The sequence below is a fragment of the Anser brachyrhynchus genome (assembly GCF_964034855.1).
Source record: "Anser brachyrhynchus genome assembly, chromosome: 18".
NCBI lineage: Eukaryota > Metazoa > Chordata > Aves > Anseriformes > Anatidae > Anser > Anser brachyrhynchus.
Window position 1 is genome coordinate 301,853 of NC_137711.1, and position 18,176 is coordinate 320,028.

An 18,176-nucleotide genomic window follows, 5' to 3' on the forward strand; every position below is an offset into this window, starting at 1 on the left:
GCGCTGCTGGGCGCGGGGCGGGGGCGGCCGCTCCGGCCGGGCGGCGGAAGCGGCGCTGCGCGGCGGGCGCCGGGGGCGGAAGCGGGGCGCTTCCGGGGCGCTTCCGGGGCGATGGCGGCGGGCGGCAGCCTGAGCCGCTCGGAGCGGAAGGCGGCGGCGCGCGCCGAGCTCCTGCAGCAGGAGGAGCAGCGGGACCGGCGGAGACAGGTAGGGCCGCGCGCCCCCCCCCGCCCGCCGCCCGGCCGGGCCGCCGTGACGCGCTGCGTGTGCCGTCAGGTGTCTCGCATCTGGAGGAAGCCGCCGGCGGAGCGGAGCCCCGAGGAGTGCCAGGTGCTGAGCGAGAGCGACGACATCGTCCGGGAGCTGGAGCGGCGCCGCAAGCGGCGCGAGCGGCTGCGCCGGCGGCAGGAGGAGGTGGGCGGCGGCGCCGGGCCGGGCCGGGATGGCGGGCGGGCGGGCGGGGCTGCCGCCGGGGAGCGGGCCCGGCGCTCCGGGGGCGGCTCCGGCGCCGGGCCGGCCCCGGCTGGAAGCTGCTGTGCCGCCTTACTCGGAGCGCGCCGGGCCCCCGAGGCGGCGGCCCTCTGGCAGCGCTCGGCCCGTCTCTCGGCACCGGTCTGACGTTCAGAAGCCGCTGAATTTCCGCGTTTGCCAAAACGCGTGCGGTTTTCTCACTGGGTGTGCCTCCTGGGAGGGCGGGTCTTCATGTGCCACAATCCAGAAAACTTCTTTGCTCAGTCTTTTATATGTAATACAGACAGCCAATGTCCGCTCTCTTTTATTTAGAAACTGCTTCTGATCATATTTGTGCGTCACTTCTTTCAGCTAGGCTAGACCCATATCAAAATTTCCACGGAGACATCTGTTCCTTCAGGGTCAGTGACGTGCTCTATCTCAGGAACGTGAAATTGCTCAGTTGTATTTCCTAGGTATGTGACGAACCAGAGGAGTTGAAGAGAAAGGCCATTGAGCTGGCTGCTGCTGTTCGCAACGCCAAGCACCTTGTCATCTACACGGGAGCAGGGATCAGTACGGTAGGATTCTTTGGGGGTGAGTGGCTGGAGCTTTGGGAGCTCCTTCAGGAGTACTGCAATGTTTGGACTTTTATTTTTTTTGGTGGAATCCAAATGACGACATGATGTCTAGGATGCTATACTAATACTGTTGAAATGCAGAGTTCAGGGTGTATGAATGCTAATGTCATAAATATCTGTGCTAACAAACACTGAGTACAAGTTGCCAGGAATCAGTTTAGTGAAAATAGTGAAAAGGTTCAAAAATTGGGTTCTGTCTAGGAAAATGTGAAGTAACAAGGCGAGAAAAAAAGAGTTCTGGAGGGATTCCATAATGGAGAAAATAAATACTGGGGGTCAAAGTGAGAACTGCAAGGTAGGAGGAGATGCTGGAGAAAAGAAACATAAAAATACAGGAAAAAAAAAAAGGTTCCTATAATTAGGGAGCCACTAGAAAACTTGGACTGAATGAAAAAGCAGCAGTGAATGCATCTCATCCTGGGTGAGAGCAGGTTGATGCGTTTGTGGACAAGAAGCATGAACTTGCCCATCAGGCCTTGCTTTGTCTCTCCCGATAATGCAGGCAGCTTCGATCCCAGACTACAGAGGCCCTAATGGCATATGGACGTTGCTGCAGAAGGGCAGGAGCATCAGGTAAGGAGGTGGCTACTGAACTTCTCTTTCTTTCTCTTTTCTGCAGCCACTCGGGAGACTAATTCTGAGCTGACAATGACAATCAGAAAGCTGATACTGAAAGAGAAATTAATGGCAATTTCTGCTTTTTTTTTTTTTTCTTGTCAGGGCTACAGATCTGAGTGAGGCTGAGCCCACGCTCACCCACATGAGCATTGCTTGCCTACACAAGCATAACTTGGTAAGATTTTTTTCCCCATACCTTACCTGAGCTGCACTGCCAAAGTAAGATAAATGAAACCCAAAAGGAATATTTTTTTTTCATGAGACTGTATAACCAATGTCCTTACTGAGGTGGCTACATCCATGTAGGAACAACCATCTGTGTTCCTGTACAGTTGAGTCTTCATCAGGCCAGCTCCAGATGGTAGCTCAGGCATGTTTTTTCCCTTGTGCTTTTCTTCAATAGCTCGTGTGTGCCTCCTCGTGAGGCTGGCCTGGGGACATGGCCACCAAGTCAGACAGACATAGTAGAGCTACGTTTAGCAGGAGGAATCTTTTCATTTAGCTTTTATCAAGGCCTGTTCTTCGTGCTTTTCTTTTGTTAGCTCAATATACCAGAGCAGATCTATTTAGTGCATCTTAGGACATAAGTGTTACCTGCATTTGAGTAATATTTTGAGTCCTTTCTGTTTGTGTTAGCTCAGTGTTTTATTCTTTTCAAGGTGCAGCATGTGGTGTCTCAAAACTGTGATGGGCTGCACCTGCGGAGTGGGTTACCCCGAGCAGCAATATCTGAGCTTCATGGAAACATGTACATAGAGGTAGGTAGCCAGAACAGCATGAAAATACTGTCAGGTGGCCTCACAAGAAGGTAATGTGAAATATATCTCTCTCCCTGGCTCAGGAGGAATTACTCTAAGTGCTAGTCTCAGCTTAGTTCATATCTTTGGGTCATCATTTTTTGGATGAACTACTTAGCAAACCACAACACAAAACAAAGTGTTCTGTTCAACATGATAGCTTTTTCTCTGTGTTTGCTAGAGACTCCTGTTTCTGACTGCTCTTCTTCAGGCCTTCCCTGAAATCCTTTCTATCGTATAGCCAGTGTGTGCTCTATAATGCCACTTGCTAGGCGAGCTCTTCTGTTTTCAAGTTAGCATCTGATCCCAGATGATTCCTTCTACTGCTTCCAATTTTGTTGTCCCCAAAAGGTGCTGCTCTTAGAGAAGTGTCTGGTTCCTGGGCTTTAATGGGCTATAGAGGCTAATGACACAACTGTTCTTTTTTATTTATTTGTTTCTTCCTGTACCAGGTCTGCACTTCCTGTACACCTAACCGAGAGTATGTGCGAGTATTTGATGTGACAGAACGCACAGCCCTGCACAGGCATCACACTGGCAGGATGTGCCACAAGTGTGGGTCACAGTTGAGAGATACAATCGTCCACTTTGGGGAGAAGGGGACGTTGACACAGCCCCTGAACTGGGAAGCAGCAACAGAAGCTGCAAGCAAAGCAGATGTGATTCTTTGTCTGGGTTCCAGCTTAAAGGTAACTTTAGAGACTCGGTGAAGATTGTTAGCAGCATTCCCTCTTGGTGATACACCTTGGTGCTGAGCAGTCTCCTCCCAAACAGACAACTGTAAACTCTGGTGTCAGGATTCGCCCACCATCTGTGATAGTCTCTCTTCCTCCCTCTTTCCCTTCCTGGTAATACAATCCTTTTCCTCTCGCTGATACCGTTCAGTTACACGTGCCTTTGGCTGTGCTGATAATTTCTATTTTCTGGCAGGTTTTGAAAAAATATCCCCGTCTTTGGTGCATGAGCAAGCCACCAACTCGTCGTCCAAAGCTATACATTGTGAACCTACAGGTGAGAGCCTTTCTGGCCCTGGGTTTGCAGGTTTGGGGGCAGCCCCATGTAGCGCGTGGCGTGCAGGTGACCCGACGCGCCTGTTGGTGCTGCAGCGTGCCGGCTGGGTGCGAGGCAGGGTGCCCCAGCCTGCCCCGCGGGGCAGCCGGGCGGCGCGGTCGGTAGGCGCGCAGCAGCAGGCCTGCTGTCGCTCCTGCAGTGGACGCCGAAGGACGACCTGGCCGCCCTGAAGCTGCACGGCCGCTGCGACGATGTGATGCGGCTGCTGATGGAGGAGCTCGGGCTGGAGATCCCCAGCTACGACCGGTGAGCGAGGGGGGCCCGCCAGGGCCGTGCCCCGGGCGGCCGGCGGCGGCGGCGGCCGGCCCCTCACCTCCCCCCCGTCTCCGCAGGGCGCGAGACCCCATCTTCGCGCTGGCCGAGCCGCTGCGCCCCGGCGAGGAGGGCACGCACTCACGGAAGCCGGTGGCCCCGCCGCCGGGCACGGAGCCGCCGCGGGAGGAGCCGCGTCAGGAGCCGCCGCCGCCCGCCCGGCCCGGCGGGTGGCTGGGCCGCGGCTGCGCCAAGGGCGCCCGGCGCAGGAAGAGCAACTGACGGCGGGGCGGGGGGGCCGGGGGGGGGGGGCTCGGGGCCGGCCCGCCCCGCGCCGCCGGTGCTGACGCGCCCCAAGATGGCGGCGGGGGCGGGCGCGGGGCGGGGCGGGGGCGGGCGGGAGGCCCCGGTCCGCGGCGGGGGCGGCGGCGGGGCCGCCGGTGACAGCGCGGCCATGCTGCGCAACGGGGCGGCGGGCGGCGGCGGCCCCGCGGCGGGCGGCGCGGCGGGACACCGGCCGGTCCGCGTCTGGTGCGACGGCTGGTGAGTGCGGCGGGCGGAAATAAACGGCGGCGGCTGCGCTCGTGCCTCCGGCTCCTCTCTGACCGCCGGCGGGGGCGGGCGGGCCGGGGCGGCGACAGCGGGGCGAGACGGAGCCGGCGGCGGCGGAGCGCCCTCGGGCGTCGGCGGAGCGCCGGGGCCGCGGAGCAACCGCTGCCCGGCCCCGTCCCGTGCCGGCGGCGGGGCCGCCCGGGCCGTCCCGGTGGCGGTCGCGGGCAGGCCGGGGCCGCGGCCCGGCCCCTCCGGTGGGAGCAGCCTGCGGCCGGGCACCCCGGCACCCCGCCGGCAGGCTGAGGGCGCCGCCCCGGCCTCCTGTGAGGAGCCGGCCGCGGGCGCGTTAATCGCGGCAGGCGGGAGCGAGACCTTGGCCCTTCGAGCCCGCGGCGGGGATCGCCCGGTGGCAAGGGGGAAGGTCACCGGCCGCAGCGCCCCAGCTGAGCGCGTCCTTGTGCCCCGGCCTGAAGCAGGGCCTTTGTCTTTCTAGCTATGACATGGTGCACTATGGCCACTCCAACCAGCTGCGCCAGGCTCGGGCTATGGGAGATTATCTGATTGTCGGAGTCCACACGGATGGTAAGAGGGTTTCTCAGCTTTTCACCTCGTGCTGCCTCTCAAATCACCCTGCAGCATTAGCCCTGAGAGGGGGAGATCCCGGTCCAAAGCAGCTTTCTTCCTACATGTCCTCAAGGAGCAGCAGCTACCACCAGAAAAAGCATTTCTTCCCTGGATGAGGCAGTGGAGTTATCCTCACTGTTTCCTCAGCGATTTTTGCATAGTTCAGAGCTTGCAGGCTTCCTCTGAGGAGTGGTCTGTGTTCTGTTCTGCAAAGCAATAGAACCAGTTGAAAATCAATCTGGTGTTGCAGGTGCAAACTGCAGAACTGGTATTCCAAACCAAATTACTGTGTGGAGAAAGCTCATTTCAAGCCCACGTGAGAGTTAAGTGCTACGCATTAATTCTTGCTTGTAAAGATTGGTTTTAAATTGATTTATGGATGCGTATTTTCCAGTATAAACCAACATAGCCTGAAGTTACTGTTTAAGAGGAGATGTTCCCCTAGGGGGCTGCCAAGAGGTCTGGGTAATCTCCTCAGGAAGCAGTATGAGGTACAGGGAGTCACAGATACCCTTTGCCTTCAGAGTGAATTCTAAGGCCTTTGCTACATGCTTAAAAAGGAGACTGAATTAAAACACTTCCTGACCTACCTGGGACTTCCTTCCCTGCTGCAGACCAATTTCAAGCTGAGTTTCGCTCAAACGCTTCTAACTGGATTTTTCTCTTTCTCACGCAGAAGAGATTGCCAAGCACAAGGGCCCCCCTGTCTTTACACAAGAGGAGAGGTACAAAATGGTGCAAGCCATCAAGTGGGTGGATGAGATTGCTCCAGGAGCTCCCTATGTCACCACACTGGAAACCTTGGACAAATATAACTGTGACTTCTGTGTGCATGGTGGTGAGTGGTGTTCTGAGGTGGCAGTTGTATTAACAAGGGACCTCCAGGGCTTCTGTGCTCTTGTTTTTCCTGCTGCAAAACAAGGAACTTTCTGGCTCAGGGAAATCCTCATTTGTACGGATTTCTGTGTTCCCAGTGCCTGCACTAGTCAATACAGCTACTCAGGTGTTCAGGTATTTCAGGGAAACATGTTTGTGCAAGGTACTGTGAGAGTGGTCAGATTCCTTGGTTCAAGCATCCCTTTCACTTACAAAGATGAAACGCGCTGTCTGACAGTTATCCTGAGATTGCCCTCAACACAAGAAAAAAACTGTGCGTGGGAAAAATAGTCATTTATACAACCTAAACATGAAAAACACTGTTACAGAAGTTCAGCGTGCAAAAACACAATCATGTTTATATCTGCTTATCCTGGGATGAGATCAGGTCTGAAAAGCTTCTGTCTCTATCTAGCTGATAAGCTGTTAAAGTGCTTAGCTGACTGTGGTCAGAGACTCGGTTCTTATTATGAACATTCTTCAGTTTGCAGTCACTGAAGAGAAACAGTGTTCTGATGAAACATTCTTGGTTTTGTACTCTGTCCCTTCCTTGGACTACGTCTCATGTTCATTTGGTTTTGGCCTCTCCTCCCTACCCCTCTGAAGGGGGGTTAATTTTGTTAATTGAATCTGCAATAGTCTTTGCAGTTTTTCACTTTTCCTTTCTCATTTGATCCCAGCCATCTAGTATTGATAAGACAAGTATTTCGTTTAATGTAAATAAATTGTTAATGTTCAATTAGATAGATATGCTTTTTTCACGTGGACAGGGTGATTATCACATTCCTCGCTAACTTAATTGCTTGTCCTGAAAGTGCGTTTGGGGTACGTGACCCCGTACTGGACTTGGTGAAGGATTATGATAACAGAGAAGTGCTTGTGGCCTTTGCTCCAGTTTCCCTGCCTTTATCTCTTTTGTCAAATAATTCAGTACTTCTACCTGCATAATACTCTTAGATGCTGCAGATTTGCCAGGCTGTGTTTATGCAGAAGGTAAGTTTAGAAATAGCCGGGCTTAGCTGGGAAAGTGGCAGATAGCAAACCCGCTGTTTCTGCCTCTCCTCTGGCACGCAGTGTTGTAACTGCAGTATGTTCTCTTCTCCTTTCCCTGTGCCCTGAGGAAGGGGTGTGGAGTTTTGGAACTCATCAGCTTTTCTGAGAATGCCACTGCAACTATATAAGAGAGAGTACATGTGAGTTACCAATGCCTGCACTGTAAACAGGGTATTATGCCAATTGAAAGCCAGCTTAGGTTTTGCTGTTGAAGATTTTAAACTGTCACTAAATGCAGGTGGTTTTTGTACAATGAGTCAGCAACCACGCCAAAGGTGAACCAGAGTTAACTCTATAGGAGTTCAAGGGGTATGTTAATGTCATGGTAGAAGTGCCATCACTGAGGGGAAGAATTGGGTGTTGAAGAACTGTTTAATTGACTGGGGAAGCCATAACATGAACAGCTAACAACAGTGCTAGAGAAATTAAAGTTAAGGTGCTTTTTAACACTGAGAATAATTGTAGCTGTTTATGGTTATCTGGACAACAATTCAGTTGTGTCTGCTGTTGGAATTGCTACCAGGGCAATAAGCTCAGATTTTCTGGAGTATCTTAAAAAACAATTGGTGAGATGGCTAATGGCCTTTAGCACCCAGGAATATGCTTGTCTCTACAGATAGATTAGTCTTGCAATCCCACAATATATCCATGGGATGCAGGACATACTACATGTGTTCGCACTGTGGTTCGGATTGCAGGAATTACAGTCTGGCTTATGTGCTGGATGTATTCGGCTGTTGCTGTAATTCTAACAGCTCTTGTGCAGGAAGGCTTGGAGTGCAGTTCTGAGGCTTTTCTCTTTCTGCAGATGACATCACCTTAACGATAGATGGCAAGGACACCTATGAGGAAGTGAAGACAGCTGGGCGATACAGGTAACGCATTTCTCCTTAGGCTCTTATACTGTTTTGGGTAGAGTTTCTGAGAGTTCCTGTCCTGAAGGAAAGTCAGATGAAATACAGCTGTCTTCAGGTCACACTTTAATTTTGTTATTACGTGTGTCAGAGCTTTAGCTGCTCCAGACATTTAGGTTTCCAGAAGGCGATGCAGACTAGCAGCTGAGTGGTAGGGGCTTCCTGTTCCTAGTATATGCTGGGTCTAGTATTGAAGCCTCACTGGGAGTTAGTTCTGTTGGGAAGTCCGTGCAAGGTAAGTTTTCCTCATACGATTGGTCGCTGTTGTGTGAAGAAGATGCAGAAGCTCAGCAGGCAAGTGGTATACTTAATATCAAGGGCAGATAGTAGGAAGACTTTCTCTGGATGATCCCTGATTTGGATTTACCAGGTTTTACATGTGTTCCAGTGATAACGGTGGGAAGAGAAAGAGGCATATGCTCCTATGGCTTCTGCTTTATCCTTTGCTTGTCTCCCTGCAGGGAATGCAAACGCACCCAAGGTGTGTCCACTACTGACCTTGTTGGCCGCATGCTGCTCATGACTAAGGCTCACCACAGCAACATAGTGAGTCACAGGGCTTTGGGTGGGAGTTTGGAGTCTAGGGCATATGCCAGCTCTTCCCTTTTGCTGTCCCAAAATGGCGGTGGAGCTCCTGGGTCTGGCTCCGAGGTGCGTGGAGAACTGGCAAACTGATTATGGGCAGTGACAGCAAAACACCCTGTTTATATTTGCTTAAGCCTGTCTGAGATCACAGTGCAGAGCCCGTGCTGCTTTCAAAAGGTGTATGGAGATGAAAAGCTTTGATTCATCACGATTGGTGTGAGCTTCAGGAACGTTATTGGAAAGGCAGACTAGTCTATGGCTTCTCTGAGTGTGGAATTACATTGTGCAGCCCCATTGATCTAGCAGCCCAGTGCTGCCAGGAATGGAAATTCTTCTTCCTTCTAACTGAGCTGTATGCTTTTGCCTTCTGCTGTCTCTGAGTCTTATCAGACCTTTCTCTAGTCTCCTCAGCTCACTATGTGATAAATAGCTAACCTAACCAAAGCAAAAAAAGAGGAAGTAGTGTTCTGTTGGTTAATGAGTTAAATTGACTCAGTAAACAAGCAATCCATTGAACGAAATCGCTGAGATAATAGCAGGGATGAGACAATGGAGGAACAAGAGAATTTGGGGCTAGAGGGAGATCTTTCAGTGTGCTGAGCTGTTAGATTGGCTTAGCAGTAGTATGTAAGTTCACACCAAGATTTGACTCAGCATCGCTAGCTGTCTGCACAGATCTGAGCCCATCTCTAGTGGCGTGTCTTTGGAAAATGTCAGGACGCTGCCCTGTTGGGGGCTTGCATAGTTGAGAGAGGACATAGGTGTGCAATGCTATCAGCTGCGCAGGTTGGGCAAGAACAAGAACCACTGGGACTGTGTGATGCCAGGCCGAGGTCAGATAAGGAAGTTTCATCTGACTCCAGCTGGGACGTGATTCTGGTTTAGATATTAACTACTTTGTCAGCATTTAGTGCCAGCGATCGATGATGTGCAGTCTAAGCCTGGACTTCCCAGCACTTCTGCCACACGCACGCATATTTTTGGTTGGATGAGCTGTGTGAGTGCTTAAACATTTTGATTCTTTATCTCCCTTCAGGATGAGGACCTAGACTATCGGAAGCACACTGACAACTTTGGGAAGGTAATGTGAGCTCTAGCCTCAGACGTCTGGTTGTTGTCATGAGAAGGATTCCAAATGTGCTTTCTGGCCTGTATTGCAGGCTTGTTTTTTCCCGCCACGTTTAGCAGTAACCTCAGTAAATGTTTGCCACTGCTGTAGTCAGTGAAATGGGCAGGTGTGGCTGCACAGGACCAGCAGTACTGGTGGTGTGAACAGTATGTTAGCGGCACCACAGCGCTGCTGCACTTGTTGAGCTGTTGCTGTTCGTTTGGCTTGCTTGTAAATTCTTTATTGCCACTTCCTTTGGGATGCAGGTGCCCAGAGTTCCAGCCTAGGGACAGCTTCTAGCGATGCTCCTTTTGGTGCTTACGTTTTAAAAGGTGTTGCATTAGGTCTGGGAAGCATTTATGTAGCAGGCACATAACTAGCATTCCATACTGCAAAGAATTCAGTTGCCTGGTCTTCAAATAGCAGAACGTTCCTCCTGGGGCACTCTGCTGTCATGTTCAGCTCATGTCTTGGGCTGCCTCTAAAGAGCTATCAGCCTTTTTCTTTTTTTTTTTTTTTTTCCTTCCGGGTGTTAGATTGTCCCTCATTAACAACCACCCGGCCTTACAGCTTGAGTAAGTATTTTACTCACTGTGGTTTTGCTGACCAGGCTGAATTGTTCTCTGCCATGCTGTTGGGTGGTGTTTTTGTTTGTTTGTTTATTTTGGAGAAGGCTTTGTCAGGCCTCTTGCTCTAATGTGTCTGTTTCCTGGTTCTTGGATCTAGGGAAAGATATCTGGGCACTAAGTATTTTGCATGACCCCCGCCAGCAGCATACTCCCTTCTGTATACTGTTGTTTGTGTGGCTTGCCCTGGTCTTAGCTGAATTGTCTTTGTTTTGTTGCGTCTTTTATTGTTTCTAACGTTAGGGGAGCAAAGCAGATGCCAGGGCCAGTGACCTGGTGGCTCTTTCCCGAACTGCCGCATGGTGGGGCTCAAGCTCTATCTTCGGTTTCACTGCAGCTGGGATATTTGGCCCTTGCTGAGTTCTGGGTGATACCAGCTTAGCATACCAGTCAGCCAGGTGAAAGGGTAGGCTGCCTTGCAGCTTGAAAAAGATTGTATGCCTAAGAGGATATAGGTAGGTTGTGCATTGTGTATCTCTTCCGTTAGTAAGTTCTGCCTCTCCTGGAAATCCTGGACTGCCCTGTTGCCTTCTTCCTTCCTAAGCTTTCTTCTCAGCATCTCCTTAGCTGGCTGTTGAGGGGATGATTTGGATTGTGTAAATGTAGAAAGTGCAAGCTGCTAAGAGCTGCAATACTTGCTAGCAAACTAACATGCAGTCCTGCCTACAGCTGTGTTCTGGCACTGTATATGTGTGGTCCAAATCTCCTCTTGGAGCTTGAAAAGGAAATGTGTGTGGTGTGTGTTTTCCTAGGGACCAAAAGGTCATAGTCCCTGGACTGGTGTCTCACAGTTCCTGCAGACATCTCAGAAGATCATCCAGTTTGCATCAGGAAAGGAACCACAGCCAGGAGACACTATCATCTATGTGGCCGGAGCCTTTGACCTGTTCCGTATCCTTGACTGTTTTGTCACGAGAATAGTGTTGGTCTGCTTGTTCTTGTATTTTAAGGCACCAGACTAGGGTATTTACTACTTTTTGTTGTTGTTGTTTTCTTTAGGTATGTGGGTGAGGGAAAAGGCAGGAGTTTCTAATGACAGTTTCTTAGTCACAGGACACAGAGCAAGGAGTTACGACTACTCTCTAGAAAGACTTGTGGCTGTTAGAGGATTTCAGAATGATAGTTGGATACCCTCCATGCTCTACTGATCATACGCTCGTCCTTCTTGAGGTTTGGCTGTCATAGACTAAGTGACTGCTGCTAGAAAGCATAGGGTATTTGGAGCAGACACTTCATCCCCAGGACAGTCTTGGAGGTGCTGTGCCTCCCTTTCTACCCAAAATGGGTAGAAATTCTGGACAGAGGCAAAGTTGAGTCCATGTAAGGTGGAACTGAAAAGATGCCTGGCTTTTGTCCAGAGCCTGAGGGCCCGAGGAGGAAGGCAACTGTTCCTAGCACATAGGCACAAAGCAATACAGAAATAAAATCCTTGGGATTACTATTTCCTGCTGTGCTTTCCTGGTACATCTGTTTCTGGCTTCCTTTCTCCATTTTCCATGTTAGCTTCAATTCCTTAAACAGGTCTGCAGATATTGGGCATGTAGATTTCTTGGAGAAGGTTCACCAGCTGGCAGAGAGACCCTACATCATCGCTGGGTTGCACTTTGACCAGGTCTGTATATAAAATTCAGAGATGGAGCAGCTTGGCACATGTTCTTTCTGAAACAAGCAGGCTGTGTGCTGGAAGACAAGAAAGGGTTGTATTGGCCGATACCGGTTTTTCTTACTGGGAGAAAGTGAGAAGGAAGGGGATTGCTTTGTGTTTCTTCTAATTGTGACTGATGCTTTGCCTTAGGAAGTAAATCGTTACAAAGGGAAGAATTATCCCATCATGAACATCCATGAGAGAACGCTCAGTGTCTTGGCCTGTAGGGTAAGTGTCTACAGCTCCGTCACCTTGCAGTGTTCCAGAAATTGCCTACGAGCTGATGTTGTTCACCCATAGCTAAAAAACCTTGCACAAGATCTTTAGTATTCATTGAGAAAGCAAAGATAAGACCAATCACTTCAGGCTACCAGAGGTGCTGGCGCGCTCCTGTGAGGAATCACTAGGCTTCTCTGTCGTCTTGGTTAATCTGAGCCATTGCACCCACTCACCTCTTCCACCAGCAGTGAAGAGGCAGAGTGCTGCTCTGCTCTATGCAAAGACAACTGTATTCTTGCAGAAAACTATCTACTTTCTGCAGCAGGGTAAAAACTTCCTGGGAAAGAAATGTAGGGAGGCCCAGAGATATATGCTCTGAGCAATTAATTCTGGGATTTGCTGTATACACCCTACCAGAAAGCATAATCTTTAGTGGAACAAAAAGATCATAGAATCATAGAATGGTTTGGGCTAGAAGGGACCTTCAAGATCGTCTAGTTCCAACCCCCTTGCCATGGGCAGGGACACCTTCCGCTAGACACGGTTGCTCAAAGCCCCAACCAACTCGCTTTCCTATTTCCCTTATTTGAGTTCCTAAATCTATAATCAGGTGGCCTGCTCAAGTCCATGTAGGAGATAGGCTGGTCTCTGTTGTGGCTTTTTTTTTTTAATCTGGATTCTTGTTTTCTTTTTCTAGTATGTCTCAGAAGTGGTAATTGGAGCCCCATATGCTGTCACTGCTGATCTGCTGGATCACTTCAGGGTGAGAGTCTTTGTGTATAGATGTACGTGAAGATGCTGGCTTTTGATGTGCTTGAAGAGCTAAAGTGATGGAAAACATAGCAATATAGCAGAGAGGTGGTCCTGCTCAGCATAATTACAGTCCCTGTCACCTTCTGGAGGGAATGTGATTGTTGGTGACTTTGTGCTCCTCTCTAGGTAACACTTGTATGTCATGGAATGACAGAGGTGGTGTCAGACAAGGATGGTTCTGATCCATATGAGGTAAGATGCTAGCTGCTGCCATCTGTGCTTTTTTGCCAGCATTTGTGACAGATACAGCATGGCTTTGTTCATGCTCCTGGGCTGAGAATTAGAATACAGAGTATTGCAGTGGATGCTACCCAAGCAAGTCTTTGTCAGGTGATTCTGTTTTTTGTCAACCCCTCCGGTAGCTACTTGGAGCAGAGCCTGTAAATCATTCACAACTCCATTCTCTTAGTCACCGTTTTGTTTTGCCTGTTTCTGATACCTTCACGGCAGAATGAGAAATCCTGTCATCTTTGCTCTATGCAAATCCCTCGCTCAGCTCCCATATACCTGAAGCTTTGCTTTCATCAGTGATTTATTCAGCTTCTTAGGAGATGATTTTGTGTCGTGCCTGGCTGGGTGCCCACAGGACCTGCCATGACTTCTGCTCAGCTTTCCTTTACTGAGCTGTAAATCCAGAGGTCCTTCATGTTTTTCACAGATGAGTCTGCTTTGTTTGTTCACAGGAACCGAAGAGACGTGGCATTTTCCAGCTGGTGGACAGTGGCAGCAATCTCACCACAGATTTAATTGTGCAAAGAATCATCAAGAACAGGTTGGCTTTCTTCATCCTCTAGTTCTGTTGCATGCTGTTCAGTCCAGCTTGTCTGAGGCCTGATTAATGGGATCAAACAGGAAGAGAAGGGATATCTGAGGGCACAGAGGAGGGAAACAGTGAACTGGTCCTTCATCTTCCAAAGCTTTGTTCTGGAACTTTGGGCAGGCTGCTTAAGTGTGGATTTACCAGACTATACAGGAAAAGGAATAGGTAAACTATACTAGGTTAGAATGTGCTTCACGGCACGTTTTATTATTTTTCCTCCTTCTCTATCAATGAAAAAAAATCCTTGCTGTATTCTTAAGGATTTAGCATGCTGTTTCTTTCAGTGCTTTGCTCTTTTAAGCCGTTCACCTTCAGTGACCCCAGCTCAGGTCAGTTGTAAATTTGAATTTGGTATTGCAGCACTAAGTGGTGTGTCCTGGGACAGACCAAGCATGGAACAGCAGCAGCATCTTCAGAGGGAGAAGTGTTGTTTGACCGGTGTGGGAGCCTTGGACTTCAGAGAGAAGTGATCGTGACACTTGGAGGAAGCTCTGGGTGCTGGCTCTCTCAAAGAGGAGGGTGGGAGGTTACTGGTGAAGCTTCTGAAATACTCTCATAACAAAACAACATAGGAGAAGGCGGTGCTCCCCTGTTCCAGGGGGTTTTAGTCTCCTAGAGAGAGGAATGGGTAAGACTCTCATGGTGTTTTATGATTGATGCAGGCTGGAGTTTGAAGCTAGGAACCAGAAGAAGGAAGCAAAAGAGCTGGCAGTATTGGAGGCCATGAAGAGACTGGAAGAGAAGCACTAGACCAGCAGAGAGCTGATGCTTGGGTCGTGGAACGCTGCAGCCTCGCCCTCTTCTGGAGGAGCAAAGAGCTCTTCTAGAGAGGACTCTGAACAAGGACACCGCTGCTGGTGTGCACAGGATGTGCTAGCCTAGCTGTCCCAGCTCCTCCTGCACTAATTATGCAGACATAATGAGTTGGGATCCTGCTGCCTAGTTTTTCCTCCGTTAATCAACCCCCATTCCCTTTCCCAGGAGAAGATTTGAAAAAGAAAAAAATGGTTTTAATTATAACTAATGTTTTAACATGTTGATGTGCTTTTACTTTCTGCCATTTCTGGCTTTTACAAGGTGGGAAATGAAGCAGCTTCCCGGGCTCTTTCTGCCTCCTTCCACATTCTGCTGTCATGACTGGAGTCTGCATTTCAGAACACCCCTTCAGGTGGTGGTGTGGGCTGCTTGACAGACTGGAGAGAACAGCCTTCCCGGGAGAAAGGGGCAGCCAACAATTCCTCTGTGAGCTTTTTGGGTAGGGATGCTAGGCCAATCAGTGTGCCTGCTGCTGGCGGTGCTGACTGCGCCCTGTGCTCTGAGATTGCTGGTGGTGGTGCTTCTCAGCTGCTGCCTCTGCACGAATACCAGATCGAAAGCTACTTACGGTCTAATTGGATAAAGCCTTCCTCCAGCTGTGACTGTTGCCAGTGAATCATTCACTTCCCCAGTGACAGGCAGCAGCTCAGCATCTGCTGCGGGTTGTGAGGCTCGTGGCACAGAGACCCTCAGGTCTGATGTGTTCCCTGGTGAGTTTGAGGAATTTCTTTGCACAAGGCATGAGAATACTGGCAGGTTTTGCCAAAGGCTCCGCCTGCTATGAGATGCGCAGGACTCGGCGCTCCTCGTGAACTGTGCTCAGAGCTCTGCTTGCTGTTGCTGCCAGAGTCCACCTTGTGCCTGACAGATGTTACCAAGAGAAGTGACCTTGTGAGCTGGAATTTCACGATTGTTTTCTTAGGGTTGAAGTGCAGCATGTTTACCTCCTGCGGGAACCTGCAGGGCCTGAGGGGATGAGTCGGAAGAGCCAGGTGCTGGGCTGAGCCCTTCTCTGCCTCGTACATTCCAGGGTGCTGTGCTGGGTGTCTCAGCCACTCCCTGCACTGTGCTGTACAGTCCTTCCAAGCCGATTTTGTGTCCTCTCTGTTGTAAAATTCTGTTGCTGATCATTAATAAAATGTTGAAGAGTTGTCTGTTGGTCTCTTCAGGCCTCGAGTCCAGGTGCCAGAAAGGTTTCAGGCCTTTGGGTGGAGACTTCTGCAGAGGCTTTTCCCTGGAAGCTATGTCAAGAATGGGCAAGAGTTCACTGCTGGCATAAAAACAAACTTTGCTGCGGGCAGCTCTGCCTGAGCTCTGTGAAAATCTTAAATTTCTTCTGGTACAAGGGTTAGAGATCACTCTAGCTAGAAGCCCTTCTTTTTTGCCATGTGAAGAGGTTTTTGCTGAATTCACTCAAAAACAACTAGGCCAGGTGAGGGGATCTTTGCTACGCTGTTCTAGGTTTTTATGCTTTCTGGACTTCGGCATTGCAGCACAGCTTGCACTGGAAAGGTGTCTTGGCAGTTTGGCAGTCACGCAGTTACATAAACAAGGTGGGTGTGGAGTTAGGATTCTGCCGGTAGCTTGGTGCGTTGCAACGCTAAAGCAGTGTCTACGAGCAGCCCTGGTGGCTCTGCCCTGCTGCCTGCAGAAGGGCTGCAGCGTGCACAGATCTGCCACAGAGCCTCAGCATCTCATGTCTGTGCAATTGCTAATCCCAGATCCTGTGTTTGCATATTGGCATCTCCTAATGAATGTGTCATTTGTGACAAGGTGCTATCAGGAGCCAACCCACCCACCTGCGTGGGAATGCTCCCGGCCTCGGGGCAGGAGGGGGACCTGGAGAACTCGAAGCCTCCCGTCCTCTCCCATAACCTCGCTGGAGCTCCTCAGGTGCCTGTGACAGAACAGCAGTCCCACCGCTGGGCAGCGTTCGAGCACGGCACCGGCGATGCCGTGAGTGCACCGGCCTGTCCTGCTCCCCCCTCAGCTCTGCAGCTGCTGGGGGCTGCGGATGTTCCTGCTCTGGGGGATGCAGGGGGCTGGGGCAGGGCCATCGGCTCCGCGCTGTTCTGTCCTGTGTGGGGCCATGTTGGTGCTCGTCCTGGAGGAGCAGAGAGGGCTTTTCTCCAGTGGTGGGGCCGTGCCTGGCAGAAAGCTTTTCTCCAGAGCAGCTCTGCAGCTGAAGGGAGGTTGAGGGCAGCCCTGGGCAAGTGTCGGAACGACCCCTGATTCCACCTGCCGTTTTTGGGAGATGTTTCATCTCTAGAAAAATACCTCCCTTTTTGGCTGGCAGCAGGGTCGTGGCTGTGGTGGAAAGCCTGTTGCTGGGCCCTGGGCCTGGCTGGTGACATGGGGACAAGGATGGGGGTGCCTGCTCCCTGCAGGGCCAGGCTAGCCCCGGCTGCTGAGGCCTGTCCGGCTCCTGAGCAGGCTGCTCCCCCGGGGCTGTCCCCTGCTGCTCGCCAGCCGGGACTTTTCCTGATTGGAGGTAGCCACCGCTGCCGCTTGCTGCCAGAGTGGAGGCGAGGTTATCGCTGGCCGGGATCCTCTGCTGCCCTTGTGGGCCGTGGGGCCAGGCTGAGCCCTGTCCTGGGCTCTGCTGGGGGGCAAGAGCACAAAGAGCCCCGTTGCGGTATGAGCTCCCCACCCCCAGAGACTGACGGGGAGTTTGTCATTAAAAACAAACAACTCCACACGGTGACAAACCTACCCCGAGCCCAGCATTTGCGTGTAAATGAGCTGCCTCTGGGACCAAAACAAGTGCCGTTGTTATTAAAAAATGACTAAACTATTTAATTTGCGTTCTCACCACTTGGGTGCCTGCCTGCTGGTGTAACTGTTTTGCCTGGAAATTTCAGCTTCACTTGTTCAGATGAGTGAGCGGTGCGTGGTGGAGCTGCCATTCTGCATGTCCTCATTGCTGTTTCTGAGCAGAAAACTTTGGCATATGGTATTTCTTCAAGTGCCTTTGGGCCCTTTTCCTTCCAACCTTGTGTTCGCTGACATCTTGTGAGTCCCGGAGGGCAAAAATGAATGGGGAGTTAAAATAGGGAAATAAATTGCACGAATTTCAAGTTTGTGACTCAATTCTCACTGTCCTCCTCTCTCTCTCTCTCTCTCTTCCTTTTACCAAGCACGGACTAAGACTCTGGCTCCTGCACTAATCCTGAGGAGGCCTCCCTTGCAACGTGCAGTAAGTGTCTGACGTTCCTCTCATGGGAACCAATTTGCTGGAACATTTGAATCGGGCTCGCTAAATCTTATGAGAGCAGTGGTGACCCTGGTGTAGGAGGCCAGCAGCTCTGGTCCTCACCCTGTGGCAGGAGCTGCAGTGCCCGCACGCGTGCCCCAGCAGCACAAGCAGCACGCGTGGTCCTGGTGCTATGCCCAGGGCCGCCCGCACCTCGGGGGGACGCAGAGGCGCGTGCCTGCAGTGCTGGCAGCCTTCAGCTGGGCAGGGCTCAGGGCAGCGTGTGGCAGCCTTTATAGAAAGGGGGTGCCCTCAGCGAGGGGCTGCTCCTGCCCGCGGCTCTCCGAGGACTCAGCCTTGCCTCTTGCCCAGGTGACACTCGGGGACTGGGGGGGGGGAGCTGCGCTCCTCGCGTCGGCCGGGGCCGGGGCAGGCAGGGTCCCTGGAAGGCCGGGCTGGGGCTGTGCTGGCCGGTTTGCTGGGGGTGTCGGTGATGCTGCACC

General features: G+C 51.3%; 2 protein-coding genes across 9 annotated transcripts; both read left to right on the top strand.

Annotated features, from left to right (window-relative positions):
• The first annotated feature begins 48 nt into the window (after positions 1-48).
• SIRT7 (sirtuin 7) lies at positions 49-4,134 on the top strand. Of its 3 annotated transcripts, none has more exons than XR_013940542.1 (10): positions 49-207; positions 277-414; positions 927-1,031; positions 1,594-1,664; positions 1,812-1,884; positions 2,369-2,467; positions 2,959-3,195; positions 3,437-3,517; positions 3,613-3,823; positions 3,910-4,050. XR_013940542.1 is itself a non-coding variant. In XM_080560486.1 (10 exons), exons 1-10 carry the CDS (start codon positions 112-114, stop codon positions 4,109-4,111), a joined length of 1,209 nt encoding a protein of 402 aa, XP_080416612.1. In that variant the 5' UTR covers positions 49-111; the 3' UTR covers positions 4,112-4,133. The 3 variants fall into 3 exon arrangements, 2 of the variants coding, with proteins under 2 accessions (XP_080416612.1, XP_080416611.1); XM_080560486.1 differs by having other exon boundaries at positions 3,717-3,823; positions 3,910-4,133; XM_080560485.1 differs by having other exon boundaries at positions 55-414; positions 3,717-3,823; positions 3,910-4,134.
• Positions 4,135-4,210: 76 nt separating this feature from the next.
• On the top strand, positions 4,211-15,631 carry PCYT2 (phosphate cytidylyltransferase 2, ethanolamine). Of its 6 annotated transcripts, none has more exons than XM_080560479.1 (13): positions 4,212-4,372; positions 4,875-4,963; positions 5,682-5,843; positions 7,743-7,809; positions 8,310-8,394; positions 9,470-9,514; positions 10,920-11,058; positions 11,697-11,779; positions 11,963-12,040; positions 12,729-12,794; positions 12,971-13,036; positions 13,528-13,616; positions 14,025-14,304. In XM_080560479.1, the coding sequence occupies exons 1-13, from the start codon at positions 4,284-4,286 to the stop codon at positions 14,221-14,223; spliced, it is 1,257 nt and encodes a 418-aa protein (XP_080416605.1). In that variant the 5' UTR covers positions 4,212-4,283; the 3' UTR covers positions 14,224-14,304. The 6 variants fall into 6 exon arrangements, with proteins under 6 accessions (XP_080416606.1, XP_080416605.1, XP_080416609.1 ...); XM_080560481.1 differs by lacking the exon at positions 14,025-14,304 and adding an exon at positions 14,327-15,631 and having other exon boundaries at positions 4,213-4,372; XM_080560480.1 differs by lacking the exon at positions 12,971-13,036 and having other exon boundaries at positions 4,211-4,372; positions 14,025-14,308.
• Positions 15,632-18,176: the final 2,545 nt, after the last annotated feature.